The sequence below is a fragment of the Anser cygnoides genome, chromosome 6, assembly GCF_040182565.1.
Source record: "Anser cygnoides isolate HZ-2024a breed goose chromosome 6, Taihu_goose_T2T_genome, whole genome shotgun sequence".
NCBI classification, from domain to species: Eukaryota; Metazoa; Chordata; class Aves; order Anseriformes; family Anatidae; genus Anser; species Anser cygnoides.
Window position 1 is genome coordinate 10,812,405 of NC_089878.1, and position 26,676 is coordinate 10,839,080.

The window sequence follows — 26,676 nt, forward strand, 5'->3', positions numbered from 1 at the left end:
GACCTCAGGGAGACATTGGGGTTGCTCTTGCCCCGCACTCAGCACATGCTCCCTCCCCAGCAGCCCCCCTGCTTCAGTCCTCTTTGCACGGAGCTGGGCGCAATCGCCCCGGCTCCCCCTCAGCCTCTGACTCTCCCCCAATCCCTCCCTCCCCTGGGCCCAGCTTGGGGTGAAGCTCCCGGGACCCCAAAGGAGACCCAACCCCAGCCCATGGGCAGCAGGTTCCAGATGGCCCTGATCCATGTAGATCCACGTGGCTTCATGCAGGGGATGAGCGCTAAGGGTTCACATCAAAGGCTGGCACCTGCTTTACTTCTGTATTTATTTATTTATTTATTTATTAAGAAAAGCATCCAATTCCTGTTGCTTGTCAGCCCTGCGGCACTGCCACGGCCACCAGTGCCACCACCGGCGTCACCTCCCAGCACGGGGCAGTGACCGTCCCCGCTGGGCAGAGCCCGTCCATGGGTGGGCTGGGGGGAGAAGGTGCCTTTCCTGGCGTTAAAAAGGGTAAACCAAGAAAAAAGGATAAAAGAAAGAAAAGCGAAGGTTTCATCACCCAGCTTGCACCCTGACCTGCCATCCTCGTGGCCATGGCATGTCCCAGTGCTGCGCCGGCACCACTGGCAGGACTCCAGTCCCCCCACTTTTTTTTTCCTTATTTTCCCAAATTTTCCTTTTTTTTTTTTTTTTCCCCCAGTGGAAGCTGTGGGGTGCTGGGAGGGAAGCAGGGAAAGGCCGAGCGTTGCCGCAGCACTGCCCTGGTACCCGGCAAGCAGCATCCTCACCGCCACCAGCGTCCCGCACCGTCCGGTGACCAGATCGTTAACGATTGACTTAATTGGGAACCGCCGCCTGGGGAAGGGACCGGCGGGGATGCCGCGGGGCCTCGGCACCCCTGGGACGCTCCTCGGTCGTGCTGTGCCCAAAACCCATCCCTAGACAATGCCCTCGCTGCGTTTGCTCCTCCAGACCACCAGCGCCGTCATCAGCAGGGTGACGAGGACGGGCACCAGGATGAAGGGGCAGAGGACGCCGTTGGGGGGGTCGTGCAGCGCCCGGCCGGACGGGGAGCAGTTCCTGAAGTAGTGGCTGTGCACGGCGACGAAGAACTCGTCCACCAGCCGGTTGGGCCAGTAGCAGGTGAGGTTCTCGGCCACGGCCGCCGTGCAGTTGGTCAGCTCCCCGTAGGTGCTGCAACACAGACAGGGGCACCGCGGTGGCACCGGGCGCCCCGTGGCGGCGATGCAGCTAGGTGCCAGAAGCAGGCTTCGTGCTACGGGGCGCTGCGGGCACATCGGTGAGACTGCAGGTAGCCAGGTATAAAAATCTAAGCGTTTTTTTTTTTTTTTTTTCTTTATTCCCATCTGGTTTTGCCTCTTTGAGCCCGCTTTTAGGTGTTGGTGCTGTCTAAAGCAGGAGGAAGGAGATGACTGGGATATACTTAGTTAGATATAATAACACACCTGTATTGGTGTTACTAGAAACTGCAGGGGGTCTGACCCAGTTAACGCTCTGACACCTTGAACAAAGCAAAAAACTTCACGAAAAGCCTCTCATCCTTCCAGCACGGCTGCCTGGAAGGAAAGTTGTTTCCATGAGGTTCAAATAACACCCGCTTTTAAAATGTCTGTATATGTAAAAACAGATATACAAATATGTACAGATGCATTTTTTTTTCCCCCATCCCAACTACTCACGCCTAATCCTAGAACAACAGAGCTAAAAATAAAATAATAAAAAAACAACTATCTGATTAAAAACCTGCCTCTGGGGAAGAAATAGTTCACAGGCAACTTCCCAGCTGCTGGCTGCAGCCTCTGCATCTTAGGAGCCAAAGCATTTTCAGAGACCACAAGGAAAGAGTTAGTGGAGAACCAAATTAAAATATATATATATATATATATATATATGTATATATTTATTTATTTATTTATTTTCATTTCTTCCACATTGTCTCCTAGACCCTTGGCCATCCATGGCCACAGGCTGACAGCCACCGAGTCCAGCCGTGCTGTTCAGGGAGCTGCTCCTGCAAGTCCCGGCCACGTGGCAGGGACCTTCTCGCTAGGGGTGCGCTACCAGCTACCAGCTCGGGACACCTCGAGCTCGCTGGGATGAACTACAGCACACAAAATCCCTCCGGCAGTGCAGGTGTGTGCCTTCCCACACCTGTCCTTGATCAGGGGCTGATCACAGGCCATGGACAGGTTCTCCAAGGGAAAAAAGTCTCCCTTGTAGCTCGTGGCATTTAGTGGGGTGCGGATGAGTAAGTAACCACCCTCACGGCTGTCAGAAGGGATGCCGAGCCCACGCAAGAGCAGCACTGTTGATGCCTGGGGCACAGCGTGCTCGGCCCACGCTGGTCACTGAAGCCAGCAACAAGAGCCACTGGGAGCAGAGCTGCCAGCACGGGTGCTCTGCATTCCCCTTGCTACCCATGTTCCTCCCCCTGGCTGATATCCCACCACCACGTCCCCACCACCACGTCCCCACCACCACGTCCCCACCTCCTCGCTCTGCTCACCAGCCCCAGCCCACGCTGGGCAAAGCCAGCTCAAGCTCCAGGAAGGGCAGGAAATATCGAGCTATTCCCAGTGTCCAGAGAGAGGTGGGGGCTTTGGGGGCTTCCATTTGTCCTGGAAAATACAGCTTGACTTATTTTCAAATATATAAATAATTATATTATATATATATATATAAAATATATATATATAATTATATCTCTGCACTCTGCCCCAGGGAGGTAATCGAGGGATGATTTATGGTTTTAGGGGATCCAGATGCCAATGCCACTGCAAATCCCGAGCGATGCCCCTGCCCGCAGCGCTGACACTGGAGCAAGACGTATGGCACCACGAGGGCGCATCCCGAAGACCCCGGGAGCTGAGCAGAACCCTCGGGGTGTATTCTTAGCGGGGCAGGGTCGGGTGACAGCCTGGTGCCCTGGCCAGGACTGACGGACGCAGCTGTGGCAATAGAAAGCAGAGGAGTGACGGTGGCTTTGCCATCGGCCCCCTCCCGGGGACCCCAAGTGGGGTGGATTTGGGGTCCTGCGGGTGCACCCCAAAAAGAAGGCACTGCCCAATGGGAGAAGGGGATGGGGACAGCGACAGCACCCAAGGGAACGGCTCTGTCCTCTGTGCCCTCCCCTCCGGTGTTTGTGGACGTGGGTGAGCCCCCCCCGAGCCTCCTCTGCCCCAGCCTCCCCTCGCAGGGAAGGTGCTCCAGGGCACGCATCCCCAGCCCAGCAGTAGCTGCCAAGTCTGCCTCACAGGTGTATCCCCCCTAAATGCCACACGTGGGAAATCACAGCTCCAACGCCAGCGCCAGGGGGCACCCGTTAGGTAGAGGCAAAAACCTTCACACATTTCTCCTTCAGCTCTCCATCTCAGCCAGTTTCAAGCACCAAAATTCCTTGGTTTGGGGGAAGACACAGAGAGGACATGAGGCTCGAGGCAGGGGGTTTATTTCCATTTCTCCATCTCGTGCTCAGCAGAAGCAAAACCCTTCACTCTGAACCTGCAGCAGGCACCCAGCCCATGCCATCCCTACCTGGGCCATGCTCCTAACGCTGCTTTTCCTCACCCCAAGCCCTTACCCATGCAGGGCAGCTTGTCTACAGCTGTAGCTGAGTTATTTCTGCCTGATTTGCCAGCTGTCCTGAGGGCACGGGAGGATCAGAGGAATGTCATCTCTTAAACAACCCGAGGCTTGTGTTCCCACGGACTCACACAATCAAATTAAAGGCAGCAAGTTTATCAACATTTCCTCCAAGTGCCTTGGGGATAACAAGTTTAGCAGAGGCTATTTAGGAGGAGAACAGGACGTCAGAGGTAAAGAACAAGCTCCTTAATGCACCTGTGCTTCCTGAGCAGGTCCCAGCCACCATCCTGGGCAATGCCAGCAGCCCCGGGCTGCACAGAAAATGTGAGAGATGCCCAAATCCCCCCTGCTAATTTCCCTATAGAAAAAGCTGGGTAATGGCTAATGCCGGTCTCGCGAAGCCAAAGCCTCTTTGAGGAAGTGGAGTGTTTTCTGAGGTTTCTCGGGATCGAAGCATCTCCCACACTGCCTTCCCACTCCTCTTCTCCCCTCCATCTTACCACCAATAAAGGGGAAAGAAACCCAGGCTGTGCTTTTCCTAGGCTATATATATATATATATATATATATATATACACAAACATATGTATATATTTATGTTTATACACACATACAGATTTGAATTTGGCACAGGAGAAGGGGACTGAGCAGGAACTTAAGCAAAACCCTATACTTCTGTGCAAAACACTCGTGGCATACAGTCGCACCTGCTCACGGTTCCTAACTTCCCTCAACCCCTCGGTGCGTCGCAGGGGCTGGTTTTTGTGCACCGGGCTGGGGAACAGCCACGGCACGACAAAGAAAACAAGCACAAAGCATTTTTGAGCAACTTCAGGTAGGAAAGGGTTGAAGGTGTCTCACCACGCTGAGGCAGAGCATGGGGTCTTTTGAGATGAGTTTTAGGGTATTTTGGACTGAGTGGAAAACCTGAGTGCAAAACTAATCTCCCAAAAGCATGTGCATCAAGCGGTGAGTCACCAGAAGGGGCAGTGGAGCACCTGCTGCCTTATGAACAGATGGATCCCCAGCATGAAGCTGACAGCGAGAACTGTGAGCCCCTCCTGTTAAAACTTCACCTCTGGGCCTCGTGGTTTCCTCAGTGTACACGGACACACTGAGCAGGACACGACTGCTGTCCTAACTTCTACGTCCTGCATAGGTTGGCTAAAATGAAATCCTATTTAACCCCAGACTGGCTGAGGTGGGGAGGGACCCCCGGGCCCACCCGCCCCAGCCCTGCTCCAGCAGGGACACCCCGAGCAGGGTGCCCAGCCCCACGTCCCGGCGCCTCTGGAAGCTCCCCAGGGATAAATTTACACCGCTGCCCATCACCCTCGTGGCTGCAGGATGTCCCGACGTGGCAGCACCCGCGGTGCCCCCCGGGCACTTACCCCATGGTCTCGTCCCAGTCACACCACAGCCGCTGCCCGATGCCCTCCATGCTCAGCTTGAAGGGCCGGAGGCAGCGCTCGCGGATCTGCCGGCCGTACTCCGCCTCGTGGCACGCCGTCGCCGCGATGAAGTGGTGGGCTGAAAGACAGGCACGGGTCATGCGACGGCCCTGAGTCAGTTAGGCACACGACATCCTCTTGGGTAAGCCATAAATAAGAACAGATGCAGATTTATCCTCTGCTTGGCACTTCTTTGGGTTTAAACTCACATTGTTTTGGTTAAATGCAACAGTACAGACAGGTCGCTGCTGCTGCTATGCAAAGGAGCCCTTAAAAATTGCCTGCAAGGTGCTGGGCTTACAAGCAAATATCCATCATCACGTGGAGCACAGCGAAATTCCTGTCGCCTCTGGTCTAGCCTCAGGCTGCACCTCTCTGCCATGCAGCGGTTTGGGATCGGGGAGAAAAGGATGCTTCGTATGGGCTCAGAGACTTTGGGGCCAGAAGGCTGCGTGGCACGTGGAGAAAGGGCAGCAGGGAACGGCCATGAGCAGCCTGATCGGGGTCCCAGCCAGATCACATTACTGGACGAGTTTGTACGGTTTTGCCAGGAAAAATAACAGCAATGTTACGCAGGGAAGGGGGATCAGGCTGAAAGAAAAACCTTAGTAGGAATGATTTACCGAGGCTGGCTATAAATAATAGCTTGCTCTTGGCCCCAAAGTGCCTGCTAGTGCCTTTGCAGCTACTGGAGCACATTGCAGGCGAGCATCGCATACCAGCTCTATTTTTTGCTACGTGTGAATAGCTCTGCGCACAAGCTGGGGGGGGGGGGGGGGGGGGGGAGGGTAGCTATTTAGCTATTTTTATTTTATTTTTTTAACAAAAGAAATAATTAGCGCAGCATTTAGCCGCAGAAATGTTGGCAGTGATGGAAAGCCAGGGTGTTTTGGCAACTGAACACGGCCATCGTGCCAGCGCACCTTGCCACCCAGGCGATGCTCTCCATGCACGGACTTGCTGAAGCCCCCAAATCCTTGATGCACAGTCCCACAGACCCTGAAAACCCTCATAAGAAGCCTCCTCTGAGCTGTCTTCGTGCTGGGGCTGGGAAACTGGTGCAGGGACGCATGGGGGGGGCTCGGGAGTGATGGGTTACAACGAGCCCTGTGGGAGCGATGCTGACCGTGGGGTGGGGAAAGGGAGAACAGATTAAAACGCAGCCAGGCGAGCGGCCAAGGGGAACCAGGAGCTAAGGAGGAACCGGAGGCAGGCAGAGCCGAGTGAGACACGCGAAACAGAGAGAGAGGGACCGGGGAAGGTAAAGCCACCTGGCGAAATTCAAGAGCAACACGGCACGAGAAGGAAGAAAAGCAGAAGTCGGCTGCCCGCCGCCTCGCTCCTGCCCATGCCAATTAGCACGGAGGAGGCTGGAGCCAGGTCACTCGCTCGTACCAGCAAAACAGCTGTTATTAGAGAGGCCCAAGCGCTTCCTGACATCTGTTCCTGCACCGTGGCCACTTCCTGGAGGAAAACCCTAATTGGCATCTCCACCTTGGGCGGGGAGAGGAGAAAGAACAGACCCTGGCTGCAGCACCTACTGCAAGCTGCATCTGCCCTGTATTCAGCACAGAAATGAGTCCTGCTGTTACAAAAAAGGGTCCCTCGCGGGCACGTTTGGTTTCTAACATAGCGAAGGGCTCTTCTCTTTCACACTTCAGGTAGAAAGGGCTGCAGAAGGAGCAAGTTCCAACAAATCCAGGGTGTTTATCTAACGAGGACTCGCGCCGCTGTTAACGAACGCACTCCCCGCGAAGGGCGGCTGATTGCCTGGTTGGAGGCATCACCGTAAGGAGTGCTAATTTGTCTTCTCACAGTGAACATCCCGAGAGCACCAGTCAAAAAGTGATTGGAGGAAAGGCTTTTTCGGGCATCCCAGGGCCTCTTGATTGCCGTGGGATTGATGTCCTGGGGAGTCCCAGCAAACACGGAAGTGGGGCTCAGCTGAGAGCTGCAAAAAAGGAGTCACTCGTGTCTCTTTGCCAAAAAAACTGTGCTGGCACTGAAGGACTACAAAAAGCTCACGAAAATTAAACAGATGAACTGAAACTGCTTCCATTGCACCGCTTACAGCTGGGGCTTGGGTCAAGAGCTGTGGTTTCCCTACCCCAGAAACAATTTGGTGGACACCTCCTCCTGTAGAGGAGCAGAGCTTTCTCTGCAAGAGGAGTTTTGCACGTCGGGTCACCATCCCCTCTGCATGACTCTTCAGGCTCTGGCCTTTTTCTCCTCGTTTTCCTGGGATCTTTTGGGCTCTTCTTGCTGGAACATGTTGCCTTTCTTTGAAAGCCTCCTCTCAGGGGAAACATCAGGGGTCCACTCTTTATTTTCATCCTCCAGCTAGCCCAGCCACACTCGCCTGCCCAAAGCGCCCCAGGCAAGAACTTGTGGTGGCACTGAAAGCCCTTGAGGAGTCCTTCTGGAGGGTTTTTCTCTAAATAACCACAGCTTCTCTCCTTGGGAAGGATTTTGTCACGGAGAGTGCGGTCAGGCACTGGACGGGGCTGCCCAGGGAGGTGGTGGAGTCCCATCCCTGGAGGTATCTGAGGCGCGATGGGCTGCGTTTGCCACCACAAGGAGATGGTGCAGCCATCCTTGGGATCCTCCATCCAGCAGAGCCACTGGGGTGGAAGGCGAGGCGCCCGGGGAGGCGCCGGGCAGGGAGGAGGGCTTATTTACGGCAGGCAGTAACAGGAGAAGGTCAGATGGGAACAGGCGGATCCCCGACCATCGGGGTGTGCTCGGGGAAGGCCGAGCGGGCACGGTAATGCTGCGGGAAGATGGGGAGCTCCCCAACATCAGCAGCCACCAGTGGCTGGTTCTATGTATTTTATTTCATCTTGCAATGCTTGGGATAACCATGAAGCGAAAGCAAAAAACGGGACCGCCTCTGCTATTGAACGCTACCACGTTCATTTTATTTGCACGCTTCTTTACTCTCAGTTCACACAAACCTTCACAATTTATGTGCTTTTTTTTTTTACCTGTGAGTGGCCACAGAATTACCCAGCTGCTCGAGTGGTTGGTACTTAGAGAGGGAAATTTTCTTTTCGCATCCCAGGGATGCGGGGGCACCTCACTTTGAAGCTCAGGTTACAATACCACAAACCCACCAGGCTGTCAGAATAAAAACCTCAGACATCCATCTGGGTTTCACAATTATTCTGCTCAGCTGTAGGCCACATCTCTTGTCAGCGCTGGCTGGAAAACAGCAATCCTTTCATTTTCCTTTGTGCCACACACTGAAGGGGAATAACAGCTCCAAGGGCGCTGGATGAAGTCTCTGGCCTCGACACTGATTTAACACGTCGGACTGAAGGCAGCTCTAGGTTCTGGTGGGGAAGGATAACTCCAGGTCTCCGAAACAGGAAAATGATTCAGTTTTCTTGAACTGGACTTGAGAAGAAACAAGGGAATGTCTGGGGATGACAGAAGGCTTCCAAAGCACCACATCACTGCAGGCTTCAGTTTCCCACCTGGCCCGGCAGGAGAAGCGTGATGTCCTTGTCGGGCGCTGGCAGCTGCCAAGCACCTTTCCAGGAAGGGGACTTATCCTGAATGTCCCTGGCCTCGGCACCACACAGGGCAGAACAGCAAATACTTCTCTTTCCAAAAAAAAAAACCCTGATTTAGCATGTAAATAAAATGAAAACCAGCTGAAAAGGGGAGGGATGAATGAAAAAGCCAGGATGAATCAAGAGCCAGGCACCCCGAACACCGACTACTGGCTGCCTACAGACCAAAACCTGGCATGAGCAGTTAGTTATAAAGATAATTACGTCCTTAATGAATAGCGTGGGCGTTTTAAAAATAATCCGCCTTGATTGAATTAATGGGGAGAAGCACAGGTTTTAGCCACGCACCGGGGATTCAGGGTTGGCATCGTCCACCCCTGGTTCCAGCCGGCTCCGACAATTATCGGCGCCGAGCATCTGCTCGCCGAGCTGATATTTCGGGTCCTTTATAGGCAATGTGTTGCATCCTTCTGCAGAACAAACTAAACAAACATAAAAATCCATCAGGGAGAAAAGCAACACAAATAGCTCTGGTGCCCTGTCTGCGTGCTCAACCGAGGCTGTGAAGCCAGACCACAACTTGTCGGTGAGCCACGTGTGCAGCCAGGGAGCAATTTATTTCACTTTTTCTCCATGAAGGTTTTCCCCCCCCCCCCTTCCAGGCAAATAACGTGCTTCCCTCCAGCCCACCCAGACAAAGCGCTGACATTTCTCCAACAAACGTTACCCAAAATGATATGGCAATGCAGGCACAGGCAGCACCACGACCCAGAAGTGCCTGCAGCTCTCAGACCAGCTCCTGGCAGGGTTTAGGGGTCTCCCCGCGGGGTCTGCACGTACTTCAATCATTTTTCCATGCTTGGAGGCCAAAACTCCCCGCAATGCACAGGAAGCCTCCTGTGTCTCCATCTCGGGTCCCAGCGCACAGCAAAATGTTGCAGTAACGCTGCAAACCTGCTTGGGTTTAACAAGTAACGTGGTTTTCTTGTTAACCCTCAGCTTAATGACCTCGACCCAGCTCCCGAGGCACTATTCCTGCTTCGTCCATCATCACCGGCAATAAGGAGGCTCCCTGTGAAACCCAGGGTTCATTTTCTGAGCAGCCTCAGCGGGGAGCCGCAGCCCCAAACCAGACAGAGTTTTACCATCAGTGGAAGCGGTTGCCTTGGGTCCCATCGGAGGGGACCAGGGTTATTTTCAGCCAAATCCTGATCACTACGGCTTCGTGAGGAGCCCGTAACCAGCTGCAAAGATGCCTAGAGCTTGAGCAACTGAAAAAAGGGATTTTATTTTTTTTTTTTCACCTGGGAGGAAAGCTTAGCTCGGGTACATCTGGGCAGGGTGTGGGTATCGTCCACCTGAGCATTCCCTGCTGGTGGCCCCAGGCCACCAGTGAATTTGGGATCCCAAATCTGGCTCTGTGCTGATGGGAAGGGACAAGGTACTGGGCGCAGGCTCAGTGCCTGCCACCAACAAGCCCTGCAAGGAACAAACTGGCTTTTTTTTTTTCTTTAACTAGTGCAGAACATGCTTGAAGAAAAAAAAAAATTGCAGGAGGAGGACGCAGCGAAAGACAAACGCATCCGCCACTCAGCACCGGGATTAGCTGCCGTCTATCACGGCTAAGTGGCTCGCACGCAGGCAGATGTTGTGCTCCTACGTGAGGTGGAAAAAAGCAGCCCGGAGCACCGGCAGCTCCCGCTCTCATTGCCAAAAGTCGCAGCACTGAGGCACGGGGAGGAAGGTGCAGCGAAAGGACCAGCAATGCTCCCCTGCCACGGCCCCGGCGGTGCTCTCACAGAACCTCCCGGCCACCATTTCCTTCACCCTGGGCACTGCACGGGTCCCAGGGTGACGGGGACGGGGAGAGGTGGGTTCTGCTCTGGGTTTGGGGCTCGGGACCAACGAGGAGGATCACGGAAATACGGCCAGGGCATCCCACCCACGATGGAGAAAGCATCAGCGGTGTGAGACACCTCTGCAGGAACAAGCCCGAGAGGCAGACTGGTAGAGAGAGGGGACAGGGACCGGGAAAAGCAGGGCAGAGAGAAATCCTAACTACTCGCCCGTTCCCCACAGAGCAGCAGCAGGCAGAGAGCACTAGACAGTTAATTAGGGCGCTCAGAGAAGCCTGCTGCACAGCAAAGCTCCATGCATTATGCAGCGGGGTCGGAGGAGAAAACCCACACGGCGAGCAAAGGGAAAAGGAACTCATGCAGGAGCAGCAGCGCACCGACAGTGCATGGTTTCCCTTTAAACAACCTTAAATAAACACGCTTTCAATAAAAAGTAACCAAAGCACGACCCTCCCAAGCCTTGTGCTGCGTGCGTTCGGGTGACCAGCCCAACCCTCCACCTGTTGCACCTGAAGCCCTACAAACACCCGAGAGCCCCGCACACACCGTGCCCCTACGGACAGCGCGGTGGGTCCCAACTGATCGCTTTTAGGAGCATCCCCGCGGAAGGAGGCAGAAGGGCAAAGCGGAGGGACGGAACCTCCGGAGGCTGATTTCCACCCCGGCAGCCAACCTCAGAGGATGGCTCTGGGCACGTCTTGAGGCCGGTATCGCCCCGGTGGCTTGCCCCTGGCCTCTGCACCGCGGTGCCGGGGGCAGGCGCGCACCTACCGAGCACGAAGCAGAGGAAGCGGCGCGGCAGCGGGGCCATGCCCGGGCCCTTTCCCCGGCGGAGAGCGGCTGAGCCCGCCGAGGGGCCGCAGGAGGGAGAAGCCGGGGCTGGGAGAGCTGCCGAAGCGCGGGACGCAAAGGGCGGCGTTTGCTATTAATAACGCGGCGGAGCGAAGCCTCCAGCTGCTTTCAGAGAGAGAGGGGGGGACAGAGCTCATCCCAGCCCCGCAGCTCGGGGCTGAAGGAGGAGGCTGGGGGTCGAAAGCGTTAACGGCAGGAGTTCTGCTAAGGGAGGAGAGAGGCTGGGGCTGGAGGAAGGGAAACGGCAGCACAAGTTTTTAAAGAAGGGATTTTAACCTTTATTCACAGGTAAGAGGAGCTGCAGCAGCAAACGCGGGCAGGATCTAGAGCAGAGCACAGCAGAGGGACAGAGACGGACAAGGATGCAGCACCACAGCAGGGGCACGGTGTGGGTGCCTGCCCCTGATACCCACAATAATTCTCCTCCCCCCCTCACCCCACACATACACCTAAGCTGCCTCTCCTTTGTCTGCCAGGATTTAAAATCCAGACCTCTTCTCGTCTCCCCCACAAACCCAACAGATGGATACCCTCGGCGTTCCTGCTCCCCCTGCACCAACCCAGACCCAAAGGCTCAGGGAGCAGCAGTGGGATGACGCTGACTGCTGTATCACGCTATGGGGCACAGGAGGAGGAGGCAGAGGCCCAGCTCTGCTTACAGCAATAGAAGTGGAATAGGAAATAAAACAACAACAACAAAAAAAGCGGCCATATTCTGGAAGAGGAAAATCTAGGCTACAATATGATCCTGAAGGAAAGACGTGCCGTGCCAGGACGCGGAATGGTGCTGCAGCGAGGTCGGGCAGGGGATGCCTGCTCGCAAGTTGCTGCAGCACGGGTCTTGCATAACCACGGCCCTCAGCACCGCGAGCTCCAAAGCCTGCTTTGCTCCACGTCCTCACTGCCTCCCTCTCCTCCGGGTATTAGAAGGATACGTGACACCCCTGCAGCCCATTTAGAACATTATCAGGAAAGAACTTAAGCGTGCTGGCTATTTATTAACATCGTAGCAGCTACTGCCATGCCTAAAACGAAGTGGTGTGCAAGGGTTGTGTACTTCAGCACAGCAAAGTCCTGCTGTTATTACAGAAGTCTCACTGCGCTGAAATGTGATTTCTTCAGCCTTAGAGAAACGTGCTGAGCACTTGAACCAACTGCAGAGAACAACAGAACTGGGAAGAATCATTTAATTTCTGCCCATAGAGAAAAAAAAACAACTGACCTCCAGGCAACATTCCCTCGAACAAGACTGCAAATCATGCAGTGATGCTACACAAGTTTTCATTAAGAGCTACTGAAATAAAACAAACGAAAAATACAGAATGATCCCAGAACAAGCTGGACTGCAAAAATCTTCCAAGTGAAGCGTTCAGTTCTTCACAATCAGAAAATCATCTACATAGAAAGAAAGAAAAAAGCAGGTAAGTCGTGCATGTGTATGCCTAAGCTGAAATAAATGGAGCATCAGCAATTTTAGTACCCCAGAAAACCACTAGAAGCTATACTGCTCTTGCCATGCAGTTCAGAACTTTGTATGCAGAAAAGGGAGGTTTCCTAGCTTTAAGAACCACCCAGAAGAAATTATTACAATAAAATAGAGGTCTTTGTGTAACGAATCACATTCAGTGGTGTTTTTTCTTTAGTTAACTGAGTTCAAAATGAAGCTGTCAAGTCATCATTTAGGAGTGAAGAGGCTCCATGCACTTCTTCATGTTGCTCAAAGCACTGTTTAGTTTTGTTTTGAGCATAAACCTAATTTCTCTCACCCTTTTCTAATGAAGCTACTCCTCCAAAGTTAACAGATATAAAAGATTTATAGTCATTTAAATGTCCAACTCTGCCAAAGAAACACTAAAGAAGCTTGCATCATGCTTTATTTTAGGTCTGGATTTAAGTTATTACATAAAACAACCTATAATACAGCCTGACAAAGAAGCATTATCTGTACAACTCCAGATGCTTCATCATTTTTCAGGAACATAAGGCTCTGAGAGGTATTTCACAGTGGACACCCACCCTTCAGGAGAGCCTGAAGCCATACACACATGAGAATACTATAAATGAGCTTTTTAATAAATCATCATTTCTTAAACTTCGTATGTACTTGATTCTTACTAAGGGAAGATGAAGTTTTTTCCCCCCATTACTCACTACTGACTTGGCTATTTCACAGCACCCTCATTATGAACGTAAAAATTGTTACAGATCATCTCTTTCACAAAGCAATTGTTCCTACAATAGTATTTTTTTTCTGTTATGACTGTCAAGCCCACACACCATTTTAAAAATGACTTGACAAGGAAAGCACAATACATCTCAGGCTGTAAAAAACCTTATTAATTAAACACACTTTCAAACGTAACGCATTTTGGGGATGACCCTATGTCCGTATCTGTAACCCTGAGGAAGTCAGTCAGTAGAGCTGTAACTAATAACTTTGATTCACAGAGGCATCTGCAAAAGCTTACAGGGCAGCCAAACGTCAGACTAGCAAGCCTAGAGTATACTCGTTGTTTCAAAAGGAACTCAGCCACACGTGTGTTGGTTGAGATCCTTTCACCCTCTTCATCACTACATGAGGTATAACCTTAAGCTGTATTTAAAATCCTGCTGAATGTCTCCAGATATTCAACGCAATCAGTCGTTCTGAAGTCCTTCAGAATGATTATTCTGGGTATTACTTCCTAGAACTAGGACTGTGATAAATCAATGACCAAAAAAAGCCTATAAGCACCTATTTGTGCATTTAATGTGTCTAAGGAAGCATTTCTAGCTCAGGCTTCTGCTTCACCTTGTTGGGCAGAGTCACTCTCCTTTTCCATTATAGTTCTAGTGTGCAACACGCAAGTTAAGGCTGTGTTAAGGATTACTTGTGCGCTGCACTAGCACCCACACAGCACCTGACCCGGAGGATTTACTCTGACAAACAATGTTCAACATGTGGGAACGACCCTTGGATATGTAAAACTATCAGCATAAATACTACTCAGCTTAGAAGGTACCGTATCAGTTAAAAATAAACTGATTCTTTCATATCCTTGAAATGGGAGCTTTGAGACCAAAATCAGAGCTTTCAAAATTTGGTGCAGTTTTGGGAAGAAAACACTGCAGAAAACTAAGTATTGTGCAGCTGGACAGAGCGTGCTTGGGAGCACAGGTGATGCCAAAGCGTTTCTAACAACGTATGAAACAGCACAGGAAACCTGCACTGCTACTGCCTTCAGACAAGCAAAATACGAAGCTTTGTGGGAGACTGAAATGAGCATCAACTCAAGGATGTCTCCTAGAGGACACTAGGTATATATACACCCCTGCAGATCTGGGTTTTATTTCGGGTTTGTTTTTTTTTGGAGGAACTTGTCTCACCCACTATCTGCACAACCGCAAAATTTTTCCTGAGGAAGAGGTTCCCTGTTCACTTCTTCCCAAACTACTACTTGGGGGTTTTGCTTTTCTCCCCCCCAAGGATGGTTTTGAATGAGATGACAGATCCAACAGCTGCTTCCTATTTATTCCTGCCCCACTACCTCATCCTCGCTGGCCTAGTAAGCTGAGGCCCCTGCAGGCAGTCACACAGCACCCCCTCCCATCCCCCTGCTCTGACTGAAAGATTAAAATGAAAGCCTAAAAGAGACTCAGTGCAAATGGTCCACCCCAAAGAGACTTTACGCCCTAGTGACCACCCAACCCACCAGAAAGCCTGGGCTGGTTGATTAAGCCAGCAGAGAGCTGTTCACGGGGTGGCTGGAGCAGCTTCCTACCGCAGGAAGCAGGATCAGTGCTTGCAGGGGAGGCACACGGGGCACCAAGCCAACCGACCTCACGTAGCCACAGCTGGAGCTGTAACCTGCTGTGTTTTAGGAGTCGTGGCAGTGGGAGTTGGGAAGGCCCTTTCCTCTGCTTCTCCTAGGAAGCTGCAGCAAGCTGAACGTGCTGCAGCAGCCCCTGGTGTATCATTGTGCAAGATTTCCAGGCAACCCAGCAGAAGGAAAGGAATTACCTACAAAGTCCTTTAACATGCAAAAACTGTAAGACATGCAAACCTACTCTGTTCTATATCTAGATAAGACCTAAATCTCAAACATCAAAGATCATCAATTTTAAACCAAAACTGAGCCTAACTGGAATTTCTTTAAGAAATGCTACACACAAACTGGCCATTAGATGTCACCTTTGCCCAGAATATTTATGACGTTCCCAACTCAAAGTTTGCATAATAAAAACCCAACATACCAAGTTTTATGAAGTGCATAGAGCTAGCAAGCTCACCTATTTACAGATGTTCTGCAAAACAGTTAATCAGAAACTGTTGTTTCAGTGATTCATTTAGTTGTGTGTGTTTTTTTTTTTAAACGCAGGCAGAGGTTTACAATGAACTCCTTCCTAATCTAGTCAGGCTGTACAGCTACACAACGTCCCGTGTTTGCATTTCTGCAGGCTGGAATACTCACTTATTTACGTCGCTTTCCCCCCTGCTACAGCTGGGCGTTGACTTCCTTAGGATTACAGAGGTCCTTTCTATAATAGAATTGATGGACAAGCCACTTAGGATACCTTTATTGTTCTTCCTCACCTCCAGCAGAGCATCCACAATTTTGTCTCTGTAGGAATAACAGCAATGACTGATTACATCACATTTTGTGCAATCCACTTAGCACTCTAATTAGTTATTGCAGATGTTGGATTCATTACAAACCAGGGTAGAACTGAAATACAAATACTCTCACCTACTAGCCTCTGGATGAATTTCTCGAAGTTTCTTCATTAATTTGGTAAAGCTGCTCAAGTTCAAGGTATTAGGAGAAATAAAGGCACCAAACGAATTAGTGGAGAAAGGAGCAGATGCTTTTTGCAGGGAATTGTCTCCAGTGTCCTAGAATTGCACCGAAATCAGCAAAAAGTGAACAGGTTATGTATTGTACAAATTTTATGGCAGATTTTTACTACTAAGAAATATTTCTGTTATGGAAAAAGAAAAAATGAAGACATACAGACTCAGATCAGTAAGTGTTTTAACATGAGCAGTCACGTTATCAAGACCTGTAACTTAGAAATAAAACTGCACCACGTATTTATGGTAACTGGCATTCCTGCTGCATTACATTAGGTCCAGCTTTTATTGCCCAGAAGACTACAACTTGTGAAGTTCAATCCCCAAACACAGCCTATCTATACAGTTTGTCAGAGCAACACCAATTACTAATTTTGCCTCATCCTCCAAAGACCGACCAACCTGAATGAATTAAAAGAAAATTTACATATGATACTTCTTTAGATTTACATTTAAAAATCCAACACCTTCTCCTCCAATGTCCCAAAATCTTTTCTGTATAAAATCTGAAGGCATTTAAATAGAAAGCATTTCAAGTGAGAACTCAAAGAGGAGAAAAGCAAGATAAAAAATCCCGTGCAAATGCCTCGGTTCCTGGTTTAGGATTAAGAAAAAGAGGGACCATCACAACTTGATGCAGGAACAAGTGAACAGTGCTCTCACTCTTCTCCAGCATGACAGAAATTTATTACTGACACGTAACGTGCTTTCATATCCTAACATCACTCAATATATACTAAGGTAACATGTTACAGAGCTGTAAGTTTTAATGCTGTAGTCTGCCCCGTAAAGGAGCCGCAGTAATCATTATCGAGCTTTCAATTAACTGCAAACAGAAAACGTACCGACTCTTTAACAGAGGATTTCGGACCAGAAGACTTTGTTTCCAAAGGTGCTTGGGTAGAGCAAGGAATTTTTAAGGCAGCTGTGGGAAGGAGAGGCACCTTCTCAGAAGCAGAGGTGGTATCAGGAGCTTCCACTGAATTGGAAGCTGAACTGAGCGGTTTATCCTGATCCTTTCTTTGACTGTTGTTGACAGAGTGGAATTCACGCCACAGCTTCTTTTTAAGTATTTGGGAAACAGGACATTTGTTCTCTGATGAATCATTTACAAGCTCAACACTTATTGTTTTTCCTTTTATTTGTTTCTTGCTCATTTCCTCTACTGCTAACTTTGCTTCATTAGCATCTTTAAAGCCAAGAAATGCACATCTAGACACAAAATACAAATAGGAAACAAAGTAAAGCACATCTTAAGTTAAAATACAATGTTGATAAGAATGTCAATAGTACCAGGAACTGTAGCAGAGGGCTTGGACCTGATGACCTACAGAGATAACTTCCAACCTTAACCATTCTGTCAGTAAGAACACACCATAATGGTTCTGATCTTTTGAAACATTAACTGTATCTCAACAGAAAATTTCAGATTACTTAGCTTCTCTTAAGATAAGAAGCTGTCTGGAATTACAGATTTTTGTCAGCTTATCTGTATCTACGTTACTTACTGAAACAGAATAAAAATAAATTAATGAACAACTCCCTCTTCTCTCCCACGATCCATTTACTTCAACAGCAAAAATTCTGAAACAAGTAAAACTTTTATGTACCTGTGGTTACCAGAATCCACACAGATAAGAATGTCAGATATCTGGTATTTCCAGAAATGTGATCTTAAGTCACCCTACGAAAATACAAGAACATTTTGATTGCAAATGTATAATATGGAAATTCTGAAGAGAGGTAAGACACTACTGCTATGTAACAAAAATGGGTGTACCTCTGACACTGAAGAACTTAGGCCACCAACACAAACAAAGGAGGACTTGTTCACACTTTCCATTATCTTTGCTTCTGGTAACAAACAGGAAAAAGCAAGTTGTTACTATTATTTCTATTAGTATCTACTATTATCTACTATTATTATATTATTAGCGTTTAAGCTAACATCTTCTCTGTAAGTTTCAGAAAACTTAGATAGAAAACCTTTTAAAAAAGTCAGTGAACGATAAGTATCTTCTAACAGAAAATGAAATATTGCCATGGAAATTTGAAGAGCTCAGTTTCTAAAAAGCTCTCTTCCTCATTCCCTGAGGCATGAAGAGGTGGACAAGGTAAGGTTTCTAGCTACAGTCAGAGAGAACGCTGGTTTGAACTAGCAGATCCCAATGCCTAAGCATGGATAGCATACTGTAAGTCCCTGCCACAGGGTGCACGAGCTCTCTGCTTTTACTGTTCTGGGCTTTGTAACCATGCCCCTCACCAGGACCCTTGGTTTCCTAACACAGACCTGTCCCAGATAACTCTCAAGAAGTCACTACGTAGAAGGATACAGAAAAGAAATATCCCCAGCTACATGGCTGGCTAAGCATTTACTAATTTGGATGTAACCGCAGTAGGTAAAGTTTTTGAGGAAAAATGTGAATGAGAAGAGCTGTGTGACTAGATAAGATTCACTGCAAGTCAGTGCAAAAAAGCATGAAAATCCAGCTGGCATTTTCTCCAAGTTCCTCACACTTTTAGAAAGCACACAAAGTATTCAAATATTAAATATCAACACCATTATTAGGTACGGCAGCTTAAAGCACGTGACCTCACCTCTTAAATCAACTGTGTCTTGTTGCTTTTCCATTTCTTCAGGTATTACTGAAAATTCTGCTACTGCCAATTCCTCTTTAGCATCAAACCAATATTCATTCCCGTCTTCGGTTTTTACATAGCCTTAACAGTTCAAATAAATTTCAATGTGTTAAAATTCAGAGCACAGTTTCCTACGAATATCAAATTTCTGTGTTTAAGAGGATTCCAGCTACCTATGTTATTTGCCAATACAACCGGAAGAGGTTTCACTTACTTTCACACCAGGTTTTTTCTCACAATATAAGGTATGTTATATGGCTGATATATATGGACATTGAACTGTCCCTTCTGTGATGGAAAGCTTAACATTAGATGTTTTACACGGTTCTCCCCATCATGCCCCCCGCACAACTTAGCTAACAAGTCATGAAGTATTTGCACTAGAAGCAGCGAGCTCACCATGTTGCACATCCTGATCTTTACGCTGTCCTTGCAATGTCTTGGAGGAAGAAGAGCCACTAGGCTGACCGCCGCCAGTTAAATACACAATCTGTGGATTGTCCTGTAAGTATGTTTCAGTTATAGCACAGAACTTGCACTTGATAATATGTTATGTTTTGGACATTCAGAATATTAATTAAACAGGTAAGTGTTAAAAAAAAAAAAGTGAACCTACTGATTATCTTCTAAGAATCCCAAAGTTACCTTATTTTGGGAGGATGACCATGTGAACTGCATTTGCTATGACTGGCAGGGAAGCCCAACTTGAGCCCTAAAGACTTTAATTGCATTTGCATATACCTAAAGGAGCCTATGCTCAGCAACATAAATGTCAATGAAACTCAGTAAAGACAAAATCCCTACCACATCGACAGAAGTTCTGGTTTCTTGCAGTTTTAGAGCTTCAAAGTCTGCTTTCCTCATGCCTGAAACAGAACTGTAACAGAACCAAGAATCTAATACAAAATATGGCACAACAATTTTTAATTCTACAATGATACCGTGTACTCTGAAATACTGATTTAAGAATTTCCAGGCACAGAGTGAGAAAAGCTTGCAGTAAAATAAGATGTACTTTATAAGTCTTAGCGTAATTAGAAAGCCAAAGGTTTCAATACCTGTATTTTATAAAAGCATCGACTGCAATCTGAAACAAAGCTGTATTCTAGATTTAGGGTTTAGATTATTTTTTCTTTATACCTAGAATTTTAGTAATCAAAGTGCTGAACTGAGAACATGACCTGCACATTGAAAACTTTTTCTATAAAGACAGTACAAGTACCACTCCACAGTCTGCATATGAGAACAGTACAGAGTAGAACTTTTCTTAAAATAAAATCACTGTGCCCAAAGTGTTAAGGTAATCTTTCAGCTAAACAGTTTGGAGCAACAAGATGCATCCTGAAATAAGAAATCCTAAGTTCAACATCTTTTAAGGTCCGCTCCCATTTACTCTGACGTTTAGTACCATGAACAAAGACTGCTTACTCATAGCACAGGTCCTCGCTGAACAACTGTCAAAAGAAAAAAGATTTGTCTTAATTTTCTGGAAAAAAAAATATTACAATCAAAAAGCAGTAAAACATTACCTTGCATGGGACATAAGAAGAAGAGATTGGGAACAAGTTTATCTCAACTGACAGCGGTGGAAGTGCATTTAAAGGTATGCCCATTTTTATTTTCACTTTCATGCTGTTGTAATTCTTTTTTAGCTCTTCCAAAACCAACAAGAGAGATGAACCTAATTCAGTCTTAGCATAACCATTTCCATGGTATCTGCTAAAATATGCATAAGAAAAAAAAAAGATCAGACAAACATTTTATTCACTACTTAAAAAATTGCTTAAAGATTTTACAGCATTTAAAAATTCTACCTTTTTTTTTTTAACTGGTATCAATAACTCTGTTCATATTGATAAACATTAATTTCTTTTTTCCTCCTTTTTTTAATCTGCATTTCTAATGTCTTTCTTTGTACTCTGCCATTAAAAATTAATGAATTTATACTTCTGTGCAAGAGCCCGATGCTTTCAGCATCTAGAAGATGCTTCAACTATTTTCCCTGGAGCAGACTAAGCACTACAATATCTAAGGCAGGACTTCTCGGTGGAATCCCAGGTTTGTTGCAGGACACATACTTCACCAGCTACAGACCCTTCAAACACCATTCCCTTCTTGCATCAACTCTCAGTTCTGCAGCCCTTCTCTTCCTCATTTACTACCTTGTCCCCAGTTCCCCCTCTGTGCATCTAGTCCACTCCAGGTTGTTCCTCCTGTACCCTTCCTCCTCTTTGGAAAGTCATTCCTGGAAACAAACTGTTTCTGTTGGGTCTGTGAAGGCCCTTCTTAAAGGCACTACAGGACAGATTAAATTTTAGGCTGAAAATGAGACTTGGCAGTTCTGAGAATGTAAACTCCTTCAGATAAAAATGATAGCTATTAAACACTATCAAAAAGTATGAATAAAATACATCCATAATACTTAGCAATTAATGCCTTTTAACCAAACTGTGTCCTTTTGAATGAAATACATTAAGGTACGTGCCTGCTAAAGCATACGTTTTCCTCCAAAGCCAGCTTGTAAACCTTGAAGCAGTGCTGATAGCACATCTGATAATGAGTGGTTAGAATCTGCAATTCTGCTTCAACAGCTCTCTGCAGTAGATTTTGACAGTAGCTTGACACAGAGTTCTTCACAGTTTGTTTGTCGAGGTGTACTGGCCTTTAAAATAACAATAAATAAAACCTTGAAGCATGTGAGTCAATTATAGGTTTGTCGTGTCTTATTTTGGGACAAGTAGCTTTCCAGAAGCTATTCCCTTTTTAAGGGGAAAAAAAAAAAAAAAAGAGAAAAATGAAATCAGTTCCTCCTATTCACTCCCCTGAAAAAAAATATGTTCTACAGCAGCTAGTGCAACAGCTTTCACACTCTACCTAGCCTTCACTGAGAGGCAGAAACTGCGCTAGTACCTTCATCATTTTTGTACAAATTGTGCGGTCACAAGAATGAAGAGAAACTTAGCAACTCTGCTCATCTACAGATGTACTTACTTCGTTTTCAGAGTCCCAGTATATCCATTTATTCACTGTTTTTCAAGCCACAAAGTATTTTATTGTATTATTTTGTTTTTAGCTTCACAGGGTACTTTAGGATGTAAAGTACCTCTGAGGGTCTGCGGTCTGAACCTCTGTTCAAAGCAGGACTAACTTCAAATTAGCTCAGGGTCTTATCTAGTCCGGCTTTGTTGTTGGGTTGGTTGTTTTTCTCAATCTCAGAGAAAGGAGGTTACCACCTCTCCAGTGCTGTGCCAACACTGTTCTCACCATAAAACCAAACAAGTAACCAAACCAACAGTTTCTCCCACCCACTTAGAACTTCCCTCACCACGACCCCTGGCTCCCACCCTTGCTTAGCAGAGATGCATTTTGGATTTGGCTCCTCTTCATACCCCAGCACCAGACTGCCAAAGACCCCAGGGAGGTCCCTGCCTCCCCTCTGTGCTGACCAAGCCCAGCTCCCTCGGCCTCTCTCTCCTCCGTCCTGCACTCCCCACACCCCTCGGCGGGGGGGTCTCCCTGCTTTACTGCTCCCTGGCTTGTCTAACACACCCCAAAGCTGGAGGAGCCTTTCCCGACACAACCCCACAGGCCCCAAATTCAGGATAAACCCTTCCTTATCGGTTGGCTGCGCTGCTGTCAACGCAACCCCAGGATATGCTCTGCCTTCTTTAGGATGTAGGAGCACTGCTGACTGGTACTTGACCTGTTCAGTGAGACTCCCAGCTCCTTTTCTGCCAGGCTGCCCCTTGGCCAGCCTGCAACCCAGCCCGTGCTGTTTGGTGCAGAGCTGCTCCACTCGTACTGCGCAGCTGCCTTCATCTTCGTTCAGCTTCAGGTCTCCACCAGCTCATTCACCTCGGCTGGCCAGATACCTCTGGAAGGCAGCCCAGCAATCTTCTGCTGAGGTCAGTTTTGCCAAGTCGCAGACAGCCTTCCGATCTCAAAAAATCCGGGTCTTACCCAGCACCCAGAATGCTAAACCAAGAGCAATTCACTACCCACCTGTCAGTGCTTGGCTTTAGATCCCCGCTACGCAACTCAGCTTTGGATTCCCACTGCTCCTAAATAAAAATCATTGAAAAGAAGTTACAGGTTAACATTTGGATAGACAAGTCCTGAGCAACTTTAGGTCGAAAAAACTACCTTCATTTGTGAACTTCTCTCAGCCGTTGCAGTATTGCCATCCGAGTGCTTTCCCAGCGTGTCATTAAGCTGTGAGCCAATGTCTTCCCCACTACCAGCTCCACAGGGCCCGTCCCTGTTGCACGCAGCGTCTGCGCAGGTTTCATGGTGCCACCCCGCAGGCCGGGATTTGTTCATCATTGTTATCTCTGTATTGACAGCCCTGGACACGAGATGGACCCGGGCGCTGGTACTCCTGCTGGTCGTAAAGCAAGCTCTGAAATCAGAGCTCGCATCGACAGCCTGGTTAACTTTGGAGTCGCTGGTGAGGTTTATCAGGTTTCCACAGCACTCCGGTTCCAGGCTGAGAGAGCTGGTTCTCCTGCCAGACTGATCTGCAACTTCCACCCCAAACAAGCGACTCTCGGTGCTGCCAACCGCACATGCAAGAGGTTCCTCACAAGAACAAAAATTGCAGTCCCTTGTGCTTTTGCACAATTGCGTGGCTCTTGCAGGGGCCTTTCGTGGTGGCAGCAAAGGATTTTCTTGCTTCACTGCCATGCTGTGAACATGCCTGTCATTCTGCTCAGACACCTCTTTATTCGGGGCCACCAGGGCTGAATGTGTGCCATCAGCCAGGGGAGCATCCTTCACCTCTCCGTTTTCTAAACCATCACACATGAGCAGATTTGGATAAACCCTTTCCTTACCCCCACAAGCATGACTTTCAAGTATATTTCCATAAAGAACACTGTTACGTGCTGTATGCTCTTCCTTATGATCACAAGACGTGCTGCTGCAAACCAGCAGAGAGTCCTGAAGCAGCTGGGGAAGCTCTGGCACAGCTTCTTCCGTGTGGACCTGGTCCCCTACGCAGTACTCAGGGGCAGAACAATCTTCTACCACATCAACAGGACTTTGCTCCTTTGCAGCTCCACCACCTGGAACCTGATGAGCTGGATCCATCAGCTTTAGGGTTTGGATCCCTACAGTTTCCCACTGCTCAGAAAGCTCACCTGAGCTGTCCCTACCATCCGGTTCTTGCTCGTTAGCACTGACATACTCCAGCTGTGAATCTTCTTCACCTACATGGATCTGTCTGCAATCATCACACACGCCGCAAGTGGAACGCGTATCGCTGCAGACCCTTCCCAACGTACCAGATTCTTTCTTGCTTTCCTCTACCTGCGCACAGCAAACTCGCTTTCTCTTCTTATTGTACATTTCAATATCTGCATCTAAAGATGAACTTAAGTAAGGTAAGCTTTCCTCTTGCAACTCTAAGTCTGAAACACTGGCACAATGTGCCTGGCCAAAACCAGAGACGTTAGCTCCCGCTGCAAGGTCTCTGATCAGAGTTTGCTCAGCTTTCTCAGAGTAAGAAAAGAGGTGAGAGGTCTGAACAGAGCCCCGCATTTTGCTTTTAACGTCGCTGCTCTTTTGTAATTCCATGGTACAGATACTGGAGCCCTCCCTCCTCAGAAGTAATCCACACAGCTCACTTCACTGCAAGTTATCCAAGTCACCAGCTCGTCTCTTCCTATCAGTTTCTCACCTTAACAAAAATAAGAGAAGTTCGATACTCCATGGTGTACGAGAAGGCAATGTTGTTTAAACAAAGATGTTAAACTATCCCTCTTATTATTCCCTATTCAGAGTGCAGAATCAAGGAATTACGCATTCTCAAGGACATCCAGAGCTCTATTAAGGCTCGTAAAAGAATTTGCTATCCTTTTGTCTGTGATTTCAATTGAGTAAAAGCATTCTGACAGACCAAACAATCCTATTTTCTTACATTGCTAGGCAAAGTTTCCGTCCCCTTACCATCGAAGCATACCTTGGCTGCATCACCACAATCCCCGTAGATACCCACCGAGCTCTTTGTGTCACACACTAACTTTGTCACAGCACACAAGTTGTTTCAATGCATGTACTGACTCTGAAAACAAGGATGCAGACGTTACCCTGGATGCAGTGACCACAAAACTGACCTCACATTATTCCTACCGATTTTGTATTTGGCCTGTAAGCATTCCTTGCCGCAGGAAGCTAACGCTTCTTGACCCACAACCAGGGTATTTACTGTAGGGATTATCCTGCAGACAAGGAGCTATGTACATTTTAAAAACTACTGAAGTGAGCAAACTAGTGAACTTAGAGCTCTGTGCCCCCTGAGAATTACAACCCCTCCAGGTGTTGGATAAGTGGGAAATGGAAGCATATTCCTTTTAATCCTGGGGAAACAAGAAGAAATGGCTACCTAGCATGGAACCGTACAAAAATTTAATAATCTTTAGACCCAGGAAGTGCAAGACATAAAGGAAAGCAGGTTTTTTTTTGGATCAGAATGCTTCTTTCTATGACAGAAGAAAGCTGGACAATTCATCAAAGTTTTTTCCCACACTGCACTTGCAACACAACTAGTTTTATACCAAACATGTAGAAAAAGCAGAGAAAAAGCGCTGGGGGATAGAGTCACTCCTCGTGAAGTTTGTTTCTCACGAATGGTTGTCTCTGCCTTCACAAAAAATGCTTTTAACGAAGAAAGGGACATGTAGAGGTGACAGCTGTTTCCCAGGCATGCTTTCTGAACTATTTAAACAAAACACGTCTGTTTTATAATATGCAGCAAAATGCAGCCTTGCCTGCAATGCTCCCTTCTCCCTAAGCAGGCAAGGCAGCCCAATGGGCACACAACCCGATCTTCATCTGCTTTCAAAAAACACCTCCTGTGGTGTGAGGCAGCGGCGCATCTCCCAGAGGTACCTGCACTGCCCAGAAGGCAGCCAGGGAGGAGGCTGGAAGGAAACCAGAGGGCTTCCCTGCAACAAAATTGGCTTAGTTCTCCTATTTACAACACCGAGGATCAGCATTAACACAGTGTTATTTTGAATACTAAAAATCTACAGAGGGGTTTAATGAGTGACCGGCAAAAGCCAAAAGAAACCTTACCACAACCTTGTTATCCACTGGTGCAGTTAGTTTTGTCTCTAAACCACTACCTTTCTCTTTACACAGGCAACCTTCGCTTGGAGCAACCACATGCGTGAAATCAGGTCTCATTGTAACACCACCAAAGCACACCCATACAGAAATTACCAAACACTACCACCGAAAACAGCCCCTCCCAACTTTCCCCTCAAAATTACGTGACAAAATCCCAAATCACGGCACTTCTCCTGCCTCAGGGAGCCCCACAGGGGTGCTCCTCAGCCCCAGCACCCTCAGTTGCCTCAGCACGCGCCCAACGGCCAACGGCCACCACTGCCCGCCCACGCCCGCCGCCCATTGGCTGCGGGGGAAGCTCCCGAGCTCCTGATTGGCCGAGGCGCGCCCCGCGGCCGGCGCCGAGCGCCGCCATTTCGCAGCGGGGGAAGCGGCGACGCGGCCCCGCCACCGCCTCATGGCGTCGCCTCTGAGGGGCAGGGGGAGCCGATGGAGCCCCGTCTCCTCAGTGGTTTTCCAAGGCTGGTGTTGGTCCTGGCTGCCCCAAGGCCTGAAGTAAACTTCCTTCCAGCCACATGTGTTATAAAGTTTTTATTCAAGTGTGCAAAATGCCCCTTAGCTGCCTAAAAACCACCACCAGCCCCAAATCCAACAGCCCCATTTACCACGAATACTTTCAACAGAGAATAAGTGCCGTTAACAACACCATTCAAGTTTCCCTCTGGTGAGATGCTTTTTCAAGGACTGATCTTCAAACATACTCAAAAAACAATAAAAATGTTTTGAGGCCTCCGACCATCTGCCCCCAAACCTCAATTACCTTCAAAAGAAAATCCCCCACCCTTACCCCCCAAGGGC

The 26,676-nt window shown here is 48.2% G+C and overlaps 1 protein-coding gene across 1 annotated transcript; it reads right to left on the minus strand.

The window, feature by feature from the left end:
* Window positions 1-308: 308 nt before the first annotated feature.
* RBM44 (RNA binding motif protein 44) lies at window positions 309-26,135 on the minus strand. Its single transcript, XM_066999338.1, has 18 exons — window positions 26,022-26,135; window positions 22,894-24,811; window positions 22,753-22,811; window positions 21,236-21,412; window positions 20,280-20,466; window positions 20,179-20,204; window positions 19,555-19,627; window positions 19,150-19,252; window positions 18,709-18,831; window positions 17,891-17,964; window positions 17,721-17,794; window positions 16,956-17,322; window positions 16,007-16,152; window positions 15,731-15,880; window positions 12,367-12,433; window positions 11,199-11,349; window positions 4,997-5,135; window positions 309-1,194 (listed from the first exon to the last, which is right to left on the minus strand). The coding sequence occupies exons 2-18, from the start codon at window positions 24,322-24,324 to the stop codon at window positions 939-941; spliced, it is 3,603 nt and encodes a 1,200-aa protein (XP_066855439.1). The 5' UTR covers window positions 24,325-24,811; window positions 26,022-26,135; the 3' UTR covers window positions 309-938.
* Between the last annotated feature and the right edge of the window lie 541 nt (window positions 26,136-26,676).

Excerpts from the sequence above, each read along its gene's own strand:
- RBM44 (XM_066999338.1), bottom strand. The coding sequence starts at position 24,324 with ATGGAATTACAAAAGAGCAGCGACGTTAAAAGCAAAATGCGGGGCTCT. Across the intron at positions 20,205-20,279 it reads CTTCTTATGTCCCATGCAAG|TTGTTCAGCGAGGACCTGTG; the intron begins GTAATGTTTTAC and ends TTCTTTTGACAG. Across the intron at positions 19,628-20,178 it reads AGCGAGGACCTGTGCTATGA|TTCTGTTTCAGGCATGAGGA; the intron begins GTAAGCAGTCTT and ends GTTCTGTTACAG.